This window comes from Aythya fuligula, chromosome 4 (genome assembly GCF_009819795.1).
Source record: "Aythya fuligula isolate bAytFul2 chromosome 4, bAytFul2.pri, whole genome shotgun sequence".
Lineage (NCBI taxonomy): Eukaryota > Metazoa > Chordata > Aves > Anseriformes > Anatidae > Aythya > Aythya fuligula.
The window spans coordinates 10611201-10630889 of NC_045562.1; the positions used below are offsets into that span (position 1 = coordinate 10611201).

Consider the following 19689-nt stretch of genomic DNA (forward strand, 5'->3'; position numbering starts at 1 on the left):
ACCTCTACACAGGTTTAAACTTAGAAGTCCATATAAATATTGAAAAATAATATATATTTTTTTCCATCAAATGTAAAAGTAAAGATGCCAACTAGAAATAAGAACAAATATTCATTAAATGATATCAGTAAAATCCCATAGTACTGTTTAATGAAGTGCTATAACTCTTCGAAGTTTCGAAGTAACCCACAGAAATTATATCCTCAGTAATCTGATTAAAAAAAAATAAAATAAAAAAATAAACAAACAAACAAACAAAAACAGAATGCAAACAGAATGCTGCTTGATATTCTTCAGAGGCAACAGTGTTTGTATCCAAAGGTGACATGTTTTTTGTTTTTTTCAGTTAGTGCACAAAAATTGAATCTGAAAATGTCCATGACAAAGCCTCAAAACTATTTTTAAAAACACAGAATAAAAAAAAGAAAATCAGAGAAGAAACTGACACTAAAATCAAAGGTTAGAGTTATGCCTTGAACATTTTTGAGTATTAAATAATATCTACTTGTTAAATAAGAATTAGAATTTAACTAATTTATGGCTTTGTAGGCTACACACAAAAAAATTACTAATAGACTTGTCCAATCAGATCTTAGATATGTTTTACAAATTTCTTTGAACTTAATTGGTAGTTACTGTAAGGCTAGATATCTTCGCTACTGTAAATTCTACTCCAAGACTGATCTAAAGTTCTTTTTTCAAGTCTGTTATCTCTTAGAAAAAAAAATATTTATTTCAAAATTACTTACAAAAAGTTACATTTAAAATCATCAGTGTGAAATCCTAGATTTCTTAACAGTAAAAAGTCTTCCACTGCCTCATGTAGAACTATTATTTTTTCTATGTTCTTCAACAGTGCATTATTTATATTTTATTTATAATATTTGTCAATATTTTCCTCTATTTCTCATCTTTGTTGCTACTTCAAAGCACCTTATTCATGTAATACCAATGTTTTTGTCAATTACATTAAAAATTGTTTACAATGTTATGTAACGATTTGATTGTTGTTGAATTTAAATGGCTACTTGCATCATATAATGCAAAAATCAATGTCTAGTCCTTCAATTTTTTTAGTGGTCAGAAGTTTTAAAAAAATTAGACAATAACATAACTAATTTTAATACACAAAGTAGAACACCATATTTTAATAAAATTGCCTAAAAATATCTTATGATCATTGTCAGTATTAAAGAACATTCATAATTTTCAGAATCGCTCAGCTTTGGCCTAATTTTAATTCTCTCCAAATTAGTTGAAAGTCACATAGGCCAAACACCTTATATGGAGATATTTGTGTAAAATTTTCTCAAAAAAAAATCATGGTCTTTCACTGGAAAGTAAAAAAAAAATAAAAAATAAAACAAAACAAACAAAAAACACACTACAAAACCAAACATGATGCTATTAACTAACTGCAGTTCTTTGACATTTGGTCTGGGTCATCTTCAATGTTTCCTCATTAGTTAGAGAACACCAGTACCTAGTATAAGGGTGCTACCATGTTTGCATGAAATACGATTATACAAATCTGCTTCAGATAGTTAGAAATGACTACACGAAGTGTAAGGCTTTAGAGATAGATCTTTTAGAGATAGACACTCTTTTTTCTTCTATTTTTTTTTTCCATGTTAAACTGCAATTGTGTTGTTCTGCTTACACTTCAGACCAATATAACACCGTAGTAATAAAACGATGTAAATTCTCTTGGATGTTATTAAATCAAAGTATGGAAGTACCTTGAACCATACTTTGTGGTGTTGAGTAATCAACTCCTTCTATTCCAAGAGGTTAATTGCCTAAATATTACTTCAGTATATTTAACAGAAAACAGCTATCAGAACAGAATAAAAGCTATAAATCTGTCACCTTTTACCCTTCCATCAGATTTTTCCCAGCTACAAAACATCTGTTCTCCACTTATATGGATTTTTATATACTGTTGAGCCTCTTACTTAAACAATGTCAGATGCATCACTGATTAAGAACTTTGATTTCTTATATTCTTCTTGTAATTATCTGTACACACAATGTGTAGAATGTGTACAAAACCCTTTTATTCTTTTTTTTTTTTTTTTACTTTTAACCATGAGAAGCAAATAGATTAAAAAAATAAAAATAAAAATAAATAATGATTTGGAAAACAAAGCCTGATGGTATAGCTGGACAAGGAACTTAAGCAGGAAGGCTGGTTTGTATCTTTTCTAATTGAAAAAGTAGGGTTTTGATGAGTATATATATATATATATATATATATAAAAACAAAAACCAAAAACCTATGTAGATGTCAAACAATAAATATGAATGAAATTATTTAAGTTAGACAAAAACATTGTTTGTTTGTTACCTTTTCAAAGAATCAGAATTTGGTTGTTTTATGTTGATGGGATTGTTCACATGCTTAAACTTAACTAGAGAATTCTGAACCCTGTTGAAATTAAGTTTAGGTAAGAAAAAAGAATGCAGGCTACTTTGTAATTCACATTAAGCCCTCATATAAAGTGCATTGACATAATGGAAAAATAAATATAAATTAAAATTCTACTATATTACTACCATTGTTACAGACATTAAAAAAATACCCTATCAGAGCTTCTTCAATGTGATAAAAACAGTCTCAAATCAGTATTTTACTATACAGGTGCTTAAGTAAGTTTGAGATGCTTTTTGGTTAGATTAAATATCTTAGTGATCAGATAAAAGAATCTAGAGGAGGCGTTTTAAAGCAGAAATGGTACTGTGGTGTAGCTTGTCTACATAGTCAGCCTATGTACATGCTAAAAGTTATTGTTTCTGAATTCCAGAGAGGCACAGCAAGGGTGGCAATATAAAATACAAGGCAGTATTATTTGTACACTAGAAAAACCTTCTCTGTGGAGTATTTTATCCTCTGTAACTTCTATAGGGATTTGGGAAAACAACAGATACGACATTTGTCACATCCATCAGACTCTCACAAATCTTTCCTTGTTCGGATCAATCTGAAAATCTTTCCTAGTTCAGATCAATCTGAAAAGGTTTTCCATCCCAAGGGATCACATAGATCACACAGGTAAGTTTATTTTTGCTCTGCTTTCATAAGGACAGGATTACTTCTACAGAAATCTTCAGAAGTCTTCTCTGTGCTTTAAGCACAGGACTGAGGGCAAAAAATAATAACAAGATTTGCTGGTATTGAATGCAACAAAAATGGCACATCCAAAATATTTTACAGCACTACAAAATGCAACTGGCAACTGTGGCTACTGAGAATTTATAAGAAATTTATGGTTATAAAAGTTATTTTTTTTTCCTTTAAATACTGAGGAATATTTTAAGTATATTCAAACAAAAATTAAACAAATATTTCCAAAATAGATCAATGTTTCCTTACCATTACCTTTGCAACAACTGAAAATCCTTGAAGTTCACACTGATAATTAAATCTAGGCCGTTGTCTTAAACTGCAAATCTGAGCCTCTTAGAGGACAGACTTCCACTGTCTTTTATACTGTAAGGAGTTAGTATCATATTCATCACGGTGTGTACACTCTTACAACTTGGACAGAAAATCAGCAATGAAGCAAGATCTGAACAGCTAGAGTTTAAAGCAGCACATGGCATTTTTATCTTTAAGTTGGTTGGCTAAATACCAGCAAAACTCATTCTGCGGCTGCTGAAATTTCCAAACAATCTTAAGAATGCCTTATGTAGGATACATTAGAGTAAAGGCAGTTTAAAGGCAGTTATGGCCCTGCATGATTTAAGTATGTTCTTCTCCTGAGGGATCTCTGCCAACTTCTTGCTGACTGTGGAAGATACAAATGCCTCCCAGAAGAATGCTGGATGTTTCTCCAAGATGGGAGAAGGCCTCCACCATTTTCCTCAGCGTACTTTCTCGCTGCATTGTCTGTTTTATCTAGCACAGGCTTCAAACAATAATTTCTCTGCCAGAAATAAATAAATAAATAAATAAAATCATCTGTAGCGAGGCTGAAGGAGGAGAGGCTATAGGACATGTTTCATTAACACACTAAGATACAGACCTCATGGTTCCAAACAACTCCAAATGTCTGTAAGAAGACTCCACTGGATTTTTTGCTCCAGGTATTTATTTCAAAGTTTTGTTAGAAGTCACTGTTACTGTACTGCATTTAATTTATGATTTATGGAGATATATGAGTTTTATAGGATTTTTTTTCCCCTAATGTGAAGGAAGAAAAAAAGGACAATTGCTCTAGATTGTGACTTGGTGTTTTAGTTATGTCAAGTCTTTTCTCATCCTTTTCTGTAAAACAGAAAAGATTTCAAAATTCAGAGATCTCCTTTTGCATAAACTAAGACAAGGTGGGCTGAAGTACACAATCCCAATCATCAGATGATGCAACTCAGTGTAGTCTAACAGAAGTCGATGATCAAACCAATGGAGACATGGTATAACTGTTGTCATATAAATGACAGTACTGATTTCTGGATAGCCTATTTTTATTAGTTTGCAGTGTATCCTGTATATTTAATAGTATCAAGTGAATCAGTAAGTGCAGCCAGAATTCGCTACTTCCAATTGGCTTTTAAGAAAGGGAAAATTATCAATTTTTAGGCAGTGAATGGAATGCACTTGTGGGACCAATGTGAATATCCTAGGTAAACTTTCAAATGCTTCAAACCCTGTGTGAAAAATTTTAGTCTGGAAATGCATTTTTCAAAAGAGGGAAGGGAAGGGAAGGGAAGGGAAGGGAAGGGAAGGGAAGGGAAGGGAAGGGAAGGGAAGGGAAGGGAAGGGAAGGGAAGGGAAGGGAAGGGAAGGGAAGCCTTATAACGTTTTCATGGATGTGTGTATTTTGGAATTAAAAGCAATGAAGTTAAATGTAACAGTCTGGGTTTTAAAAAAGGAACCTATTCCATCTGTTTAATTTTGTATATAGAGGGATGAGCTATCTTTAAAAAGCAGCAGAAATTTATCTTACACAATGTTTTCAAACGCTGTCAAATAGCCTAAATAAGAGTCAGGTTTCTGGAAAATCTTCTCCTTCCAATATATGCAAGCACAGTTTTTACTTCATTCATGTGCACAGGGTATACCAAAAATCCCTTCCTGTATGTTACTTTATGCTATTAATGCATCCTGTAGAATGAACTTATTCTAGTAGGGGAAGTAAGGATAATTACAGAGACAGTATACCATTCCAGATGTGGCTGTATTAAATTATTAAAAAAATATTTAGGGCACATACAATGTTACTTGTGCCAAGTAACTGTTTCGAAAAATGGGACACTGATTCAAATGGAAACAGCTTTTCTTTGGAGATTTCCTCCTCCTTAAAATGCCCTCTATAACACCAAAAAATATCGAAGTAACAAGAAGAAATATTCAGTAAAAATTTTACAGTTATGGTTTGTATACAGAAGTATATTAGAAAAAAACAAAACAAAACAAAACAAAAAACAACAACAAAAAAACACCTTCTGTGACAAAAATAACTTTTTTTTTTTTTTTTTGTTTTCCCCCCCCTAGTGTCATGTCTTTGGGTATGTACAGCCTTGGAGAAATGTATAAATCATTTTGTACATGAAACTCTTAAAAAACTAGAGATTTTTAGTACAAAGGAATCAATTCACTGAAAGAATGTCCACATGCTGTCACTTTATAATTTACTATATATACAAGAGGATCAAACAAAGGACCTCTGTTTTACAGTTACTGCTGTACTGTACATTAACATGTGGCTAATACCCTTCTCTGGGTGTGATTTACACTTAGCATTACAAATAATATAACAACGCTGAAAATACTGATACAAAACAGCTTCAAGATGACATTTTAAAAATATCCCTTGCTTTAATTGAACTGTTTTCTCCAGATTTTTTTTTTTTTTTTAAGTTTCAGCTTTATAAAAGATTTTCCAAGAAAATAGTAATGTTTAAAATGTGTTTCTTGGTTTTTTTTTTTTTTTTTTTTTCTTTTGAAATGTATAGTTGGATTTTTTTTTTAATAAATTGTAATCCAAAAGTCCATTTTCCAGAAAAAAAAAAAAAAAAAAAAACACCAACAACTATAGATACAGTAAGTAAGTTAAAATTGAAAAGGTTATGTTTTTTGTTTTTGTGTTTTTGTTTTTAAATGCACTTATAGTACATTTGTATCATAGGGAAAAAAAACCCTTATTACAGTGTATGTTAATTTATTTACAGATCTGAAATATAATTGCATACATCAGCTCTTGGGATGAACAAGACTGAAGTGTATTGTTAATAATAAACAACTGTACTTTTAATCTACCATAACCTTAAAGGATTGCTCAGATGAAAACACAATTCTGAATAGTGACATTCTGTTATTACTATATATATATATTTTTTGGTAGAATTTAAACTATGAGTTTCAGTGCAGGCCTGGGAGTCTTGAATACCCATAGTTCATTTGATCAAACTGTTTTTGCATATTTATTTTTTATTTTTTTTAAGTTTTGGCAGTAGCAACACACACCCACATGTATAAAAACATGAACACTTTTGGCAAATGTTTATATTGATTCGTATGTATCCAGCTCTGGACACACAAAATTACCCCCATATCATATGTAGACAAAACCTGCTCTCTTCAACATCAGATGATGTCATCAAATTTACTCTAACCAAATTAAAATCCTCAATAAATATAGTCCTAAAAGTTCAGACTGCTAAAATGGCTTTGCAGAGAATCTGTCAAGTTCATAATCTAATTGTTTCTTAATCTAACCAATTGTTGTATTCATCTGAATATTAACCAGTTAAGCAGATGTTTTTAAAACTAGTTAAAATATATGCTGTTAATTCATTTTATATGCCCTATGGGATTTACCTTTAAAAGTTACAGCATTATTAGTGGTTACAGAAGCTCCATTTTTCATTGTATGCTACTTCAGTTGTCACACTAGTTTGTTTCTTTGTGTGGGAATGTGCCATACTCTTGCCTTTCATTATTCATCGCCAGTTAAAGACAGAGGTGACTTTTATCTGATCTGCCTCTATCATACTTGAACGTGCCAGATTATTTAAAAGCAACTAACTATACATGCTAATATCATTCAAACAGATTACCTGCTGGAGGTTGCAAACTAAGTGTCAAGTTTAGTAAATGCCACATGTTTAGAACATCTTGTTTGAGATGCCTGTTTTCAATCCCTATGAAAGGGGAAAACAGGATCTTCTGGTATTGAAAAGTCTTCAGGTTCCGTAGCATGATCAGATGAATTCACATTCCCTTGAGACCAGCATGCTGCATGTCAGGTAGCATTAGATTCATCTCACTTGCATGTAATATATCAAGATGAGCAAACCTGCTGAGTTGGTATAAACTAGGTCATTAAGTGCAGATATGGTCTACAAATATCACAATTTACACAGGTAATTTGGACTGGGTAATAAGACAATTTCTCTTAATTTAGTCTTTCACCTTTTGTTTGATCATTTTTGTTTTTGTTTTGTTTTTCTGATTTTGTTTTGGCAAGTGAAATGAAATTATATGATGCATTTTATATACATAGACTGTCAAATTGTGTCATGAGTGACAATGTCTGCAGAGCACAATCATCACCACGATGTGCCATGTCTCCATAGAACAAAAAAGTAGAACAAATTTAGCCAGAAAAGGGCAGGGAGAAGGAAAGGAAAATCAAGAAATCAAGCTGCCATCCTCAGAATGTATTCCAATTATTCTGATTCAAACATCCAGCGAGCCTCTATGATTTCCTGTTAGAGGAAGAAAATCAGTTACTTCCTCTACTTATGGCATGAGGCATTCGTAAAATACATACAGCAAGAAGTGGTAACACACCTCTACAAGTGAGTAAATTTTATTGTAGTTTTAAGAAGAGGGTGGTCCTCAGAGACTTCTGACTGTTTCCCTAGTCCATATGAATTTCAAGAGGATTTACTAATTATGTACCTATTCATTCCTCACATCTACTTTAACAGTAACATTATTAAACATACATAGTATTAAGATCACCTTCTAGAACTTCAGGTTGTGTTGGTGGCTTATAAAGACAAAAGAAAAAAATACTTAGCCAATTTTGGACTATCAGTGCCAGGCAAATGATCCCATTTATTCTACCAATAGCGACTTTTGTGTGACAAATCAATCTAGTTATTTAACAATCTAATTCATCCGTATGCTACAGTCCTAGATGGGAAAGTATGAAACCTATACACAATGTTAATTTTTACTTTATTTTTTTTTTTATTTCAGCAGATGAAAACTTAAGACTGAGCTGTAGGTGAGCTTATGTTTCCTTTCAGTTGACACTCCTTCCATGGCAAGAATACACTGTTACCCATCTTGTTGACCTAAAGTCTGCAGCTCTGCTGTGTGCAAATTGTGGTGGAGGAAAACATTTTTTCTGCTGTACATGTGTAAAGAGATGGGTCCCCTTGGAGGCTGGCCAAGTCTCCCTGTGAAAGTGGTATGTTGCCGAGGTACAGCAGTTTGGTCTTTTGGAGCTCCTGAGAAGAGTGGGTAGCTGTCTGTCTTGGATGCTGGCTTTGCTGTGCTTGGTGTCGTGGTGGCCAAACCGTTCTGGGTGACCTCTGAAGTGAGGGTTTCATATGTGCCTCTAGTATGCTTGATGACTTCCACTATCTCCTTCTCTTTCAGGAGGTTGCTCAGACACAAATTAGACAGCTGACAGCTTTTGCTTTCATAGGTTGTTGCTCGGTTGCCTGAGTATCTAAAAGGGTCCTCTGTGGGAGTATGTACTGACTTTCTGTCCCTTGTGCTGAGATTTTGGTTCACCATTCTGTTTGGATATGTAACCTGTGGCAAAACAAACAAACAAAAGCCAGAAGTTTTAGCAACAGAACATATTAGCAGGAAAACAGCAGACGGTATATAAAACACTCCTTATTACATATGTACAGAGGATGGGGCTGGAGAATTAAAATGAAAGATGAATCTCAAATACCGATAAAACTCCCAAAACATTGTTAGCATAAAATGGATGAAGTATTAATTTGTATTTAAAAACAACAACAACAGAAACACTGAAAAAAAACTTATTAGATGTAAGGGTCTGGGGTAATTCCTTAAAAAATAGTTGAAATCAGAAAATATATTTTTTTTCCAGAACAATATAAAAGGATAATAAAGTTCTATGAACTGCTAACAGATTTTCAAAAGCATTTTATGTGATGAAACAAGAACTTTTATTGAATAGAGTTCAACACTTAATACTCTCAAATTATTAGAAAATGTTAATAATGTGTTTTAAGAATATCTTCATGCCTCATTTAAGCCCAGCTTTCCATGTCTGTTGAATCTAGGTGTTTCACAGTGTACTTAGTGTTAATACATGTCGAAATGCTCTGCCAGAGCAGAACAGTAATTTTATACCAGCTGCCTGAAAAAAATACAGTGTAAGGATTCCAGAGTGTTAGTAAATTTTGATTTGCTGTGTGAGCATACAGGCATTTACATTTGTGTAAATAAAGGTGCTTTATCTATCCATGGTAAAGCAAATTACTATAGACTTCTGGTCTGCATATAGTGTGATGCTTCATTTTGATGTGCAGAACACCTGGCCTGAGAGGTTATGATTAGCCTGTGAGACCACATTTAATCCTTCTCTCCACACATTTAGCAAACATATATTTGTCTAAACTAAAATAAAGTGTTGAGGGGAAAATATTAGTACAGTCAGAGCAAGATTTTGCCTGTTCTATGACAGGCTATAATAGGCAAGTTCACTGGGAGATATGTTGCTGGCTGAGGAATTGCACTAGCCAAGTATTGAATGTTCAGAAGTCTAGTGCCTAGAACCTGAGCTTTGAGTCTACATGACTTCATAAGAAAGCTTCATAAGAGATCTTTATAACTTGTTGCAAAGCATATATGACACCTTTTTGCAAAACAAAGATTAAATGTTTGGAAATGAGTTTCAAAAATCGTTAATGCAATCTACTTAAAATCTGTGTTATCTCTGCAATTATGTGAGGAAATAGTACTTTATTTTCTATGTTATTTTGGAATATGTGTTTTCCCTTGTCTTATCCCTGCCATGCTTCCTGTCGAAAGCACCAACTTCTGCCATTCATTTGAAAAAAAAAAAATAATAAAATCTATATTATACCATGCAGTTTTTCTGCAACAGAACTCTAAGAAGACATAGTCACAGTTTCTAGACTTTTACATTGCTATATGCAGTATATATATATGTGTGTATATATATAAAATAAAGCAGAGGGAATCAAAAATACTCCCAAATCTTACAACAATATTTTGCTAAAAAACATTTCAGGATGTTTCCATGATTCCATTGGGAACATATGTATTGTTTCGGGACAATCTATATCATTTTGCATGCATGTCTTTTTTAAGCAACGCATAAGATTAATAGTTAATAGTCATGGCTTACAAGTCTTTTTTTTCTTTTTTTAATGTGTGTGTAGTCAGGTTAATGGTCATGCTTCTATGCAGATTCATATGTAGGTTTGGATACAAGTACAAGTATTGCAGCACATTTTAGACATCAGAGTTGGTAGTTCTAGAAAAAAAAATGGACTGGTGTAAAATTTTTATTACTTTATTCAGTGCTGATTGTGCCTTGACTCATAAACGGGAGTAGAACACCTATAAAAAATATTGCTTAAGTTTTCATGCCTGCAGCCCATAGATGTTGAGAAGAAATTCAGTTTAATTTCTAGGGAGTCACTGCCAGGAAGACCTATCTGTAAGTTTAATCACTTATTTATTTATTAATAAAAAATAAATAAAATCTTCCTACTGGGACAAGGGACTCAAATTCAATACCCTGCCAAAAATATATGTTTAATATAATACTTATGTAAAAATATAATACTTGTGGTAAGAGAATGTTTCTGGAGTTACCATGTCTCACCCTATGCTTTTTTGACAACCTAAAAATTGATGTTTCATTCCACAACAGCCATAAATATACTAAGATTACCAATATGTCTGTCTGCACTTAAAAATACTAAATGAATTTAATGAAAATAAAAGAAAGTATTTCAAGCTTTTTTTATTCATTTTTTTTTCTCATTTCAAGCATTTCCTTCATTTTTCTTAAATAATAATAATAAGAAAAAAACAACAACAACAAAGAAGCAAATGAACAATCAAACAAAACCTTTAGGAACTGCTGATGTAAATTAAAGTATTTAAATTGTTCCCTGAGGGAAGGAATCTGCTATGATATCAGAATAATCAAAGTTATAGAAAATATGAAATACTCCATTGTACCATACCATAGTACCATAGTACTGGGAGGAGCTTCATGACGGGACATCTAGTCTGTTCTACACTTTTGGTCAGGATCAGCTTATCGCCATGTTGTTCCTGATAGAATTGCTATTTCATCTTTAAATAACTCTTTGTCTTTGAAGAATGCTGTCAAGCTACCCCTTACTCTTTGCTCTAGAACTTAAAATATCACATTGATTTTTTTTTTTTTTCCTCATCTTTTAGATCTGAGTCATTTTCACTTGCCTTTTCTGTAGTAATTCTTTTCAGTAATTCCACGTGGTTTTTTTTTTGTTTGTTTGTTTTTGTTTTTTTTTTTGTTTTCTTTTTTTTCTTGAAGTACATGGCCCAAGAGTATAGTACTTAAGGTAATTCCCTGGTCATCTGGCTGTCCACAATAGTTCCAAAACTTTTGTCTATAAAACCATTACAAAGTTCTTCAGCTGATTATTGTCAGATAGCCTATTTCCTCATTTGTCTTTGCTGAATTTTTTCGTTTTCCCTCTGACTTTTAATACATCAAGTTCAATCTGACTTCCAATTTTATCAATTAACACGTTTTATTTCCCACCCAACTTCAGGTCATCTGTAAATTTAATAAATTTTTTCTCTAGTCCATAATCCAGATAGTAAATGAATATTACAGGACACTATAAAACCCTACTCAGTATAGCCTTCTGTTTTTGCACTGGGCCATTGGTAAGTAATATCCAGGGGTGGTTTTGCAGTTTGTTCTATATTTGTTTCATTTAGTTTGCATGGTATGTTTATAAAACAGTGTCAAAAGCCTTAAAAAAGTCTAAAAGCAAGAAATCTGATATCTACAGCTTTTCTTCTAGCCAGAAGGCCTGTTACTATTCTATTAAATGAAATTAGATTGGTTTGGCAATTGATTTGATTTGTAATCCATGTTGGCTCTTGTTCATGTCGTTTTCTTCTCTGTGCTTAAAATTGTTTCATTATTTGCCTTTTTTTTTTTTTTTCTTTGAGAATTGAAGTTAAACTGATGGAAAACATTACAGTACATTTAAGATGAATCATAACCTTGCCCAAACACTGACAAAAATAGACACTAATACTGCATTGATCTGCTTTAATAAAAATGCCTCAACTTTTCATGGTAGTGCATACTGCTCAGTGAAATGTCTAAGATTAAGTGCTTCCCTTTCTTACAGCTTCTATTGAAGTGCCCATGAAAGCATAATTTATCTGTTTAATAAGCAACTATCCCTTTAGTCCTCATTCAACGAGATTACTCAGTCAAAACCAATACAACCTGTGAATAATCAGAGTTTAAGCATTTTACTGCAGATGGTTGCATCCATGGATACTGAGGCCACTTCTGGTGATAAACAAGAAAATTGCTGGAGGTCTTGGATATGAGATGTCCTGTAGTCTTAAGAATGGCTTAGCAGTTATTTTTGTCTCTTGATGGTGAAGAAGAAGAAAAAAGAAGAGGAAGAGAAAGAAGTGGAAGAAGAAGAGGAAGAAGAGGAAGAAGAGGAAGAAGAAGGAGGAGAAGGAGAAGCAGTGTAGGGAAATGATTACTATGAGTTATATTTGCCATCAAGGTATGTTCTAAAATTAATACAGAGCAACCAATTGGTTTTGAAAATGAGTGCAGAAATATGTTCAAAGAAAGGCATATTATTGAACCTGGGTACCAGTAAAAGGTACAAGACATGATTACATTGTTTTGATCTAAATTACAGTATTAATCTAAATGAAATGCTCTATTGTGAATATCTGACACTATGGTGTCTCTTTCCTCTTCCTTCTCAGGGTTATATTTAACATATTTTCATTTTAGAAAACATATACTGGGTTTGTAAGTCTCCAAAATTTTGGCTTCAAGATGTTGGCTAATGGAGGGGTCACAGTGTGTGTGTATGTAACAACATGTCTAATAATTTGTATGTGGTTGGGGAAGGTCTTTCTCAGCTTTGTGAAGATGGAACTTGATGAAATTCCTCTTGTATTGAACAATTAAACAAAAAATGTGGTGACAAATTGAGAGATAATTTACCTAAATTTTAAAGCATCGATTGAAATTTACAATAAATCAACAGAATTGTATGACATTGGTTTGACTCTGCCTCCAGCAATAGGACAGAGGTTGTTAACAAGGTAAGACAGATTCATTCTATCAGATCTATAACTACCCACAGAATGAAGAGAGATTTTAATAGAAACATTGACAAAAAAACACTGGCATTGTTATTGACACTGAAGAACAGTTTCTGATCAGGAAAAGAGAGAACATTAGTCTGCTATTGGTCTCAAAAATATGACAGTAAAAAGAATGCAACAACATCCAATGATGCTTTGAAATTCTTGCATGTTTTCCTTTACTATCATTCAAACATTTATAAAAAAAAAAATAAAACTATGTATATAGTGGAAAATAATAGCCTATTCATTTTCTGAGTTCAGACTTGTAAGAATCTAATCCAACTGAGTTTTCTTACTGGTCTATTTTACAGTTATTCAGAATCCTCATAATCTATGCAGAATAAGAAAAAATATCCCAAAAAGAAAAAAAAAATAAAACACTTTAGGAAAAAAAAAAATTGAAGTTTCATTTTTAACCTATTTCTCCTGTAAAAGTGTTATGCAAAATTCTCTGCTTTAGACTTGCAGGTACAAATGCATTCCATGAGCATTAGACATGAGTGAGCAAAGCCACAATCCCAGCACATCTGTTTGCCAGTTTGAAGGCTGAGTTCTTGTCCAAAACTGAAGGTGGCTTCATGCCAAGTATGTTCCAGTCTAGCTTATAGCAGCTGCAAGGCTGCTGTAAACTGCTGCTTGGCAGTGCACCAAGAAGCTGATCTGCCAGCTGGTGACTCCTGAGGCCAAAAAAATATATAATAAAATAAATAAATTAAAAAAAAATCCATTCGTCTCTATCAGTAGCTTAGCTAGAACCACCAACTTCTCTGCTCCAGAAATCCCCAAAGGCCAACCTAATCTCTGCCTAATGGTGGACCCAAGAAATAGGCTACAATTAGGATGCAAATGTGGCTCTGAAATTTATTTCAAAAGTTACACATGCAGGGAATAAAGTAAAAGCCTCCCTTGATGCTTCAAATATGCCAAAATAAAACAATGTCTTAAACTAAGAGTTTTAAACATCTGAATTTCCTGATCAGATACATCCAAAAAAAGTGCATGCTCCCTTGCGTAAGGAGTCTATTTCTCTAAAATAAAACAAAACAAAATAAATGGATTTACAATACAATAAAATTTTGATAGATCTGAATCATGATCAACCCTGCATTAAAGTACATGAAAATGAGAAAGGTCCAAGTATTCTAGGTTTGATCATTTCACACTGATGCTAAATCCATGGAGACCGGGAACCCCAAACTGTAAATTAACGTTCTTAAGATGTTTGTTCAATAAGTTGTTTTGAGGGTTGCTCTGTGTAATTGTCACTCTGGCAGCCTTTTCTTATATTAAAAAGAAGAAAACAAATACAAAACCAAAAACCCTCAGCAACCCACTTTAAAGTAATGAAAATTGACTACCCTTATAGAAAACTCCAGAATGGGACATGTTATTAAAAAAACACTGCAGCCATTCATCACTTTCCATTTCCAAACCCAGCGAGTGAAATATGACAATAGTTAATGACAAGACAACATTGCTGCAGGACATTTGAGAATGGATTTTGCTGCTGAATGTCTTATGATGAAGCACCGATATAAAATGACAGAAAAAGATGTGAATTATAAAAAACACCCCCCAAAAGTGAAGATTTTTAAGATGCCAATGCCCAGAGGCAACCCGGAGTCTTAAATGCCTATAATTCTTCCAAGTAGAGCAACTTTGTTAAATACACCATTCTGACAGCAGACAGAGAGTAAAAACACACAGAACCCTCTCAACAGTGCACCCAGTCTATCCTGACAACCAACTAACAACACTGCATTTGAAGAACAAGGTTTTACCACCCTAAAGGATTTTTGCTTTCAGAGGTGTTAAAAGAAGTGTACTCTAGGGAGAGTAATTATTCTGACAGGAGCCTATAGACTTTCTGGACTCTCTCAAGATTTCTACCACTTCCTCCTTTTGTGTTTGTGAGTACACAAGGAATGCAAAATGTAGTATTAACTACATAGCCCAGCAGAGCTCACTTGTCCCTTGTCAGGTCTCAGTTGAAGTGACTTCAGCACCTTTTGCAGGACTGTCTCCCTTCCCAGCTTAGCCCCAAATTCATAAAATAGAAAGCAACATAAAGAAGATAAAAACGACAACCAAAAAAACAAAAACAAAAACAAAAAAAACACAAACAAACAAACAAAAAAAAAAAACAAACAAAACGCTATACTTCTCCAAAGTATGGAAAAGATGAAGCCCTGAATCATGTGTTTGAATTTATAACCCTTCAGATGCCTTTTGTAGTTTTGACAGTTTATATAAGTGCAGATCTAATTTACCAAAACACAGTTTAACTCAGTATTTTGGTATGCCACATCTGTCACTATGTCAGCTCTTTAATTTCTCCACCTCCTCACTATTGTGCTCGCAGCTTCCAGCCTAGAGATGAACCAATATGAAATGTGATTTTGTTGCAGTAGGTAATTGTTCTTCATTCAAGTCTCTCAAAAAGCACTTTTTCTTACCGATTTCAGCAGCACCTAGACCATAACTGCAGCTTTTAAACCCAGATCTGCACCTATTGATCAACTGATGCTGCCTTCTGGCAACATGTGATACATGAAAGAAGCAAAGCCCAGCGTGTCAAAATAAGGAATGGACTTGTATCAACAGGCAATGAGCAAGAACCAGCTCCTGATCAATTTGCAGGTTCTGCTGCCATCAGTTACAGAATGAATGCAGTCAACATAGATCAGAAGCATTTCTCTTTCTCCCTTTCAGCCTTCTGAAATCTTTATTTACTTACTGAAGGTAACAATTAAGATGCAGGCTAAAATGCACATCTCTTTCCTGTAACGCCCTTTTAATCAACAGTCCAGTTGAATACAAGTGACCTGGAGTGTTCAGCTAATGTCCTGGAAAGATTTTCTGATAGCAACAGTGTGGTAAGTACCCCACAGAGGGCTGAATTAAGATGCTCATCTTTTTAATGCATGGAATTATCCTTGAAAATTTCCATTCGTATAACTAATAAAACACAGTTATGTCATCAAGGTGTAAAAGGACGTAATTGTTTTATAAAGTGAGAAGAAAACAGTAAAGAATTTCCAATTAATCTCCAGTAATTTGCAGTAACTCACTACTCTGCATTCTCAATACTGCATTTATAGGGCTAACTGAAAGATTTTTTTCTTTACTAAAGCTAATAGAAATTTTTACATATTACAGCTGTTTATGATACCTTTCAAATTAAACATTTGGAACTTTGGAGCCATTCACCATTGTTAGTCATTCTTCCACAGAGATACAAAATTCATTTAGATACAGAGTACCCCTTGTCACAATCTATGGCTTAAAATTCAGATAACTATAAAAATTCAAATGAGAAACTACTAAATAGTAAAGGTGTTCCAACAACATGACTAAGAACAGTAGGACATACTATGTAAGACAACAAATCTTATTTTGCAGAGTCCTTGTCTAAGACCTCCTCAAGCTCAGGAAGACAGTCCAGAGAAAACAATTTTAACCAGACAGACTTTTCTTATTTTGGACCTTGGGACAAATTGTGATGAAGTATAAGAAAGATGCAATGGACTCTTAGTCCTGGTTTAAAAATATGTTAAATGCCTAATTGTGGAAACATCCCATGTTTAGCAAAGACAAATCCCCCAACTAACTTCCCCACTTCCAGCAACTCTTATATAACTGCTCTCTCTTCTGAGTTCACCCAAGAGTTTGTCTTTGACACTTTGTTTTTTGTTCTCTAAATTACTTCCTTATTGATCTCCTGCCCCTTTATTCCTGGTCTCCAACCCCTTCAGCTTCAATGGAAATTCAAGGTGACAGAATAGGCCCTGTGCTCACCCAGCACTTCGGGTCTCATTATCTTTGTCCAGACCAAGAAATAAGGGTCACTTGTGCCATGCTTTTAGCTACAGTGGTATAGAAAATCACGGGCTCTATCCTTGAGATCTTTTTGCATAACTGCAACCTAAGTGAACAGATAGCAAATGGAGACGTGAATCCATGGGAACACCAGGGGCATTTTAAGAGACCATATTTCATCCAGTATGAACAGTGAAGCATGACACAAAGGTCCCGAGGAAACAAGAGAGCTTGCTCTGGAATTACAAGCAGGAAACCTGCACAAGTGCTAATTAGCCCTTCTGAAGGATAGTGCTACTTAGCTGACATTTCTTGCTGTGCTGACACATTGTTCTGGCTTTGCAAGTGGAACCAGTATTTCTGCACAGTATTTGATGTCCCGTGTAGACATAATATGTTGTTCTAGGATCACCACCTTGTGCCTTATACATTTTTTATGACCAGCTGCCTGAAATTATGAAGTCCATTTCTAACCTCAAGTCCAGAATATGGTTACTAAAACCTGATTATTATATCTGTAGATCACCTGAATTAAAACTGACTTGTCAGTGGCAATGTTCATATACTTTTTTTATACATTTAGTTTTCACTATAAGTTAATATTTTTATAGTTATTTATTTTGCTACTCTAACATCACCTTCCTATACTTCCAGAAATTCCATTTGTAAAATGAAGCTCACATGACTATGCATTCAGTGAAATAAGATATCAGAATACAGTTGTCTTATAAGTAATAGACTCAAAAAGCTTTAAAGATACAATGTTCAGTTGCATATATACTATATAGCTATGTACCTGTAACATACCTTTAGGAAAGGAAAGAATAAATAAAATGTTCACATTGCTTATAAATACTCAGTTAAAAAGTGGAGGTATTTATTACACTTATAGAATGATAATCCTAACCATTTCAGCATATGAGGCTTTTGCTTTATCAACTGGACTCAAATCTTTATCATGCCTCTGTATATTTTTGTTGTTCTACCTTCTATGAACAAAATAATCGTATACACTTATAAGGACTTTCCTGTCCCACTTTCAATGGATGAATGCCAGAAATCAGATATCTGCTGAAACTCTGCCTTCTGAAAAAGGCATTGTTTGCTTTTTCAAAAAAGCGAAACAAATAAATAATCAACAAAAAGAGGTTAATTGTACTTAGCCAATATCAATTTACATTCTTGTACAGTAATAATAATAATGATAATAATAATAGAATAATCTTCCATTAAAGTGAATTTCATATTTTTCAGTAAGGTATATTTCATATACCTTACTTTTGACAGAAATAAGGACTCATAAGAACAACAAGGGAAATGCATACATTGTCAAATGGTGTTCAGCTACTGCCATATTATCCAGTGACACTATCCCTCAGCTCAATATACAGTCTGCAAAGGAGAAATCAAAGGACTAAAAAAAGGGCAGATCGTATCCTGATTACAAGAAAAGAAAACCTAATTATCCTTTAATTGACTTGACTCTTTATTTTTATGACAAGATTACTGAGAGACAGACATCCCTGAAGAGAAAGAGAAAATAGTCTTTATATATATATATAGGAGGGCACCTGTTCTAGGAATGAAAGACCACAGAATAGACAGATTTCTTTTACTGCTAAAGTAAATTTCCACAGTTATTTTTTGTGGTTATACAAAAACATCATAACATACCTATAATGAATCTCTACACTTAACTAGTAATTCAACACCAGTAATTCAAAATTAGAGATGACAGCCATTATTATTATTGTTATTGTTTTTATTATTATTTTCTGTTAAAGCAACTGACTCAAGAATGTATTGGCTTTGTCAGTATGGAACTGGTGTATATAAACTCTGTTCTCTGATCTCCACCTGTCATTATCAAACATATTTACAGTAAGGAAGTCTTGTCAGATAAAGGAAGGATACACACAGCCAAGAAATATAAATAGTTGTAGGAGAGATGTGACCTCCATAAGGAAGTCATATAACTGGTTTACCAGAAAAAGATATTGCTCTAACAAACAGTGTAGTTGAATGCTATAATTTTTCTCACATTCTAAAAAATTACAGAAACCAATCTCTTAGCATTTCAAAATTGTTTAAAGTTGGTGGTGATAGAAAATTTCCTTTAATGCATAATTTCATACTAATCACATAGAAAAGATATTCCATCAGATAAATATATAAAATAACCCCATTAGTTCAGCTCTTTTAAAAACAGCTAGTATATCATGGTGTTCATTACAACATGTACGGCTTACTCTTTTGTACTTGCTTTACTCTAACAAGGTAAAACTATTTCATACATCCCATGTATTTTAAGGCCATCAAAAAACATTACAATCATCTTGTGTGATCTTCTGTGCAGTAGGAGCTATATATTTCTCTTGTTGAAATCAAGGAACGCCAAAAAGATGTTAGAATTAAAATATAACTTAAAAGATGTGAAGTAATTGAGGATGTATTTTAATTCTTCATCATCCAATAAAATCTTT

General features: G+C 33.4%; 1 protein-coding gene across 1 annotated transcript in view; it reads right to left on the reverse strand.

Annotated features, from left to right (window-relative positions):
• Window positions 1–7449: 7449 nt before the first annotated feature.
• CCSER1 (coiled-coil serine rich protein 1) overlaps window positions 7450–19689 on the reverse strand; it is a 648644-nt gene continuing 636404 nt past the window's right edge. The window contains exon 10 of the mRNA XM_032187512.1: window positions 7450–8773. Coding sequence (XP_032043403.1) covers window positions 8291–8773 — 483 coding nt within the window. The 3' untranslated portion in view covers window positions 7450–8290. The remainder of the gene's footprint in view (window positions 8774–19689) is intronic.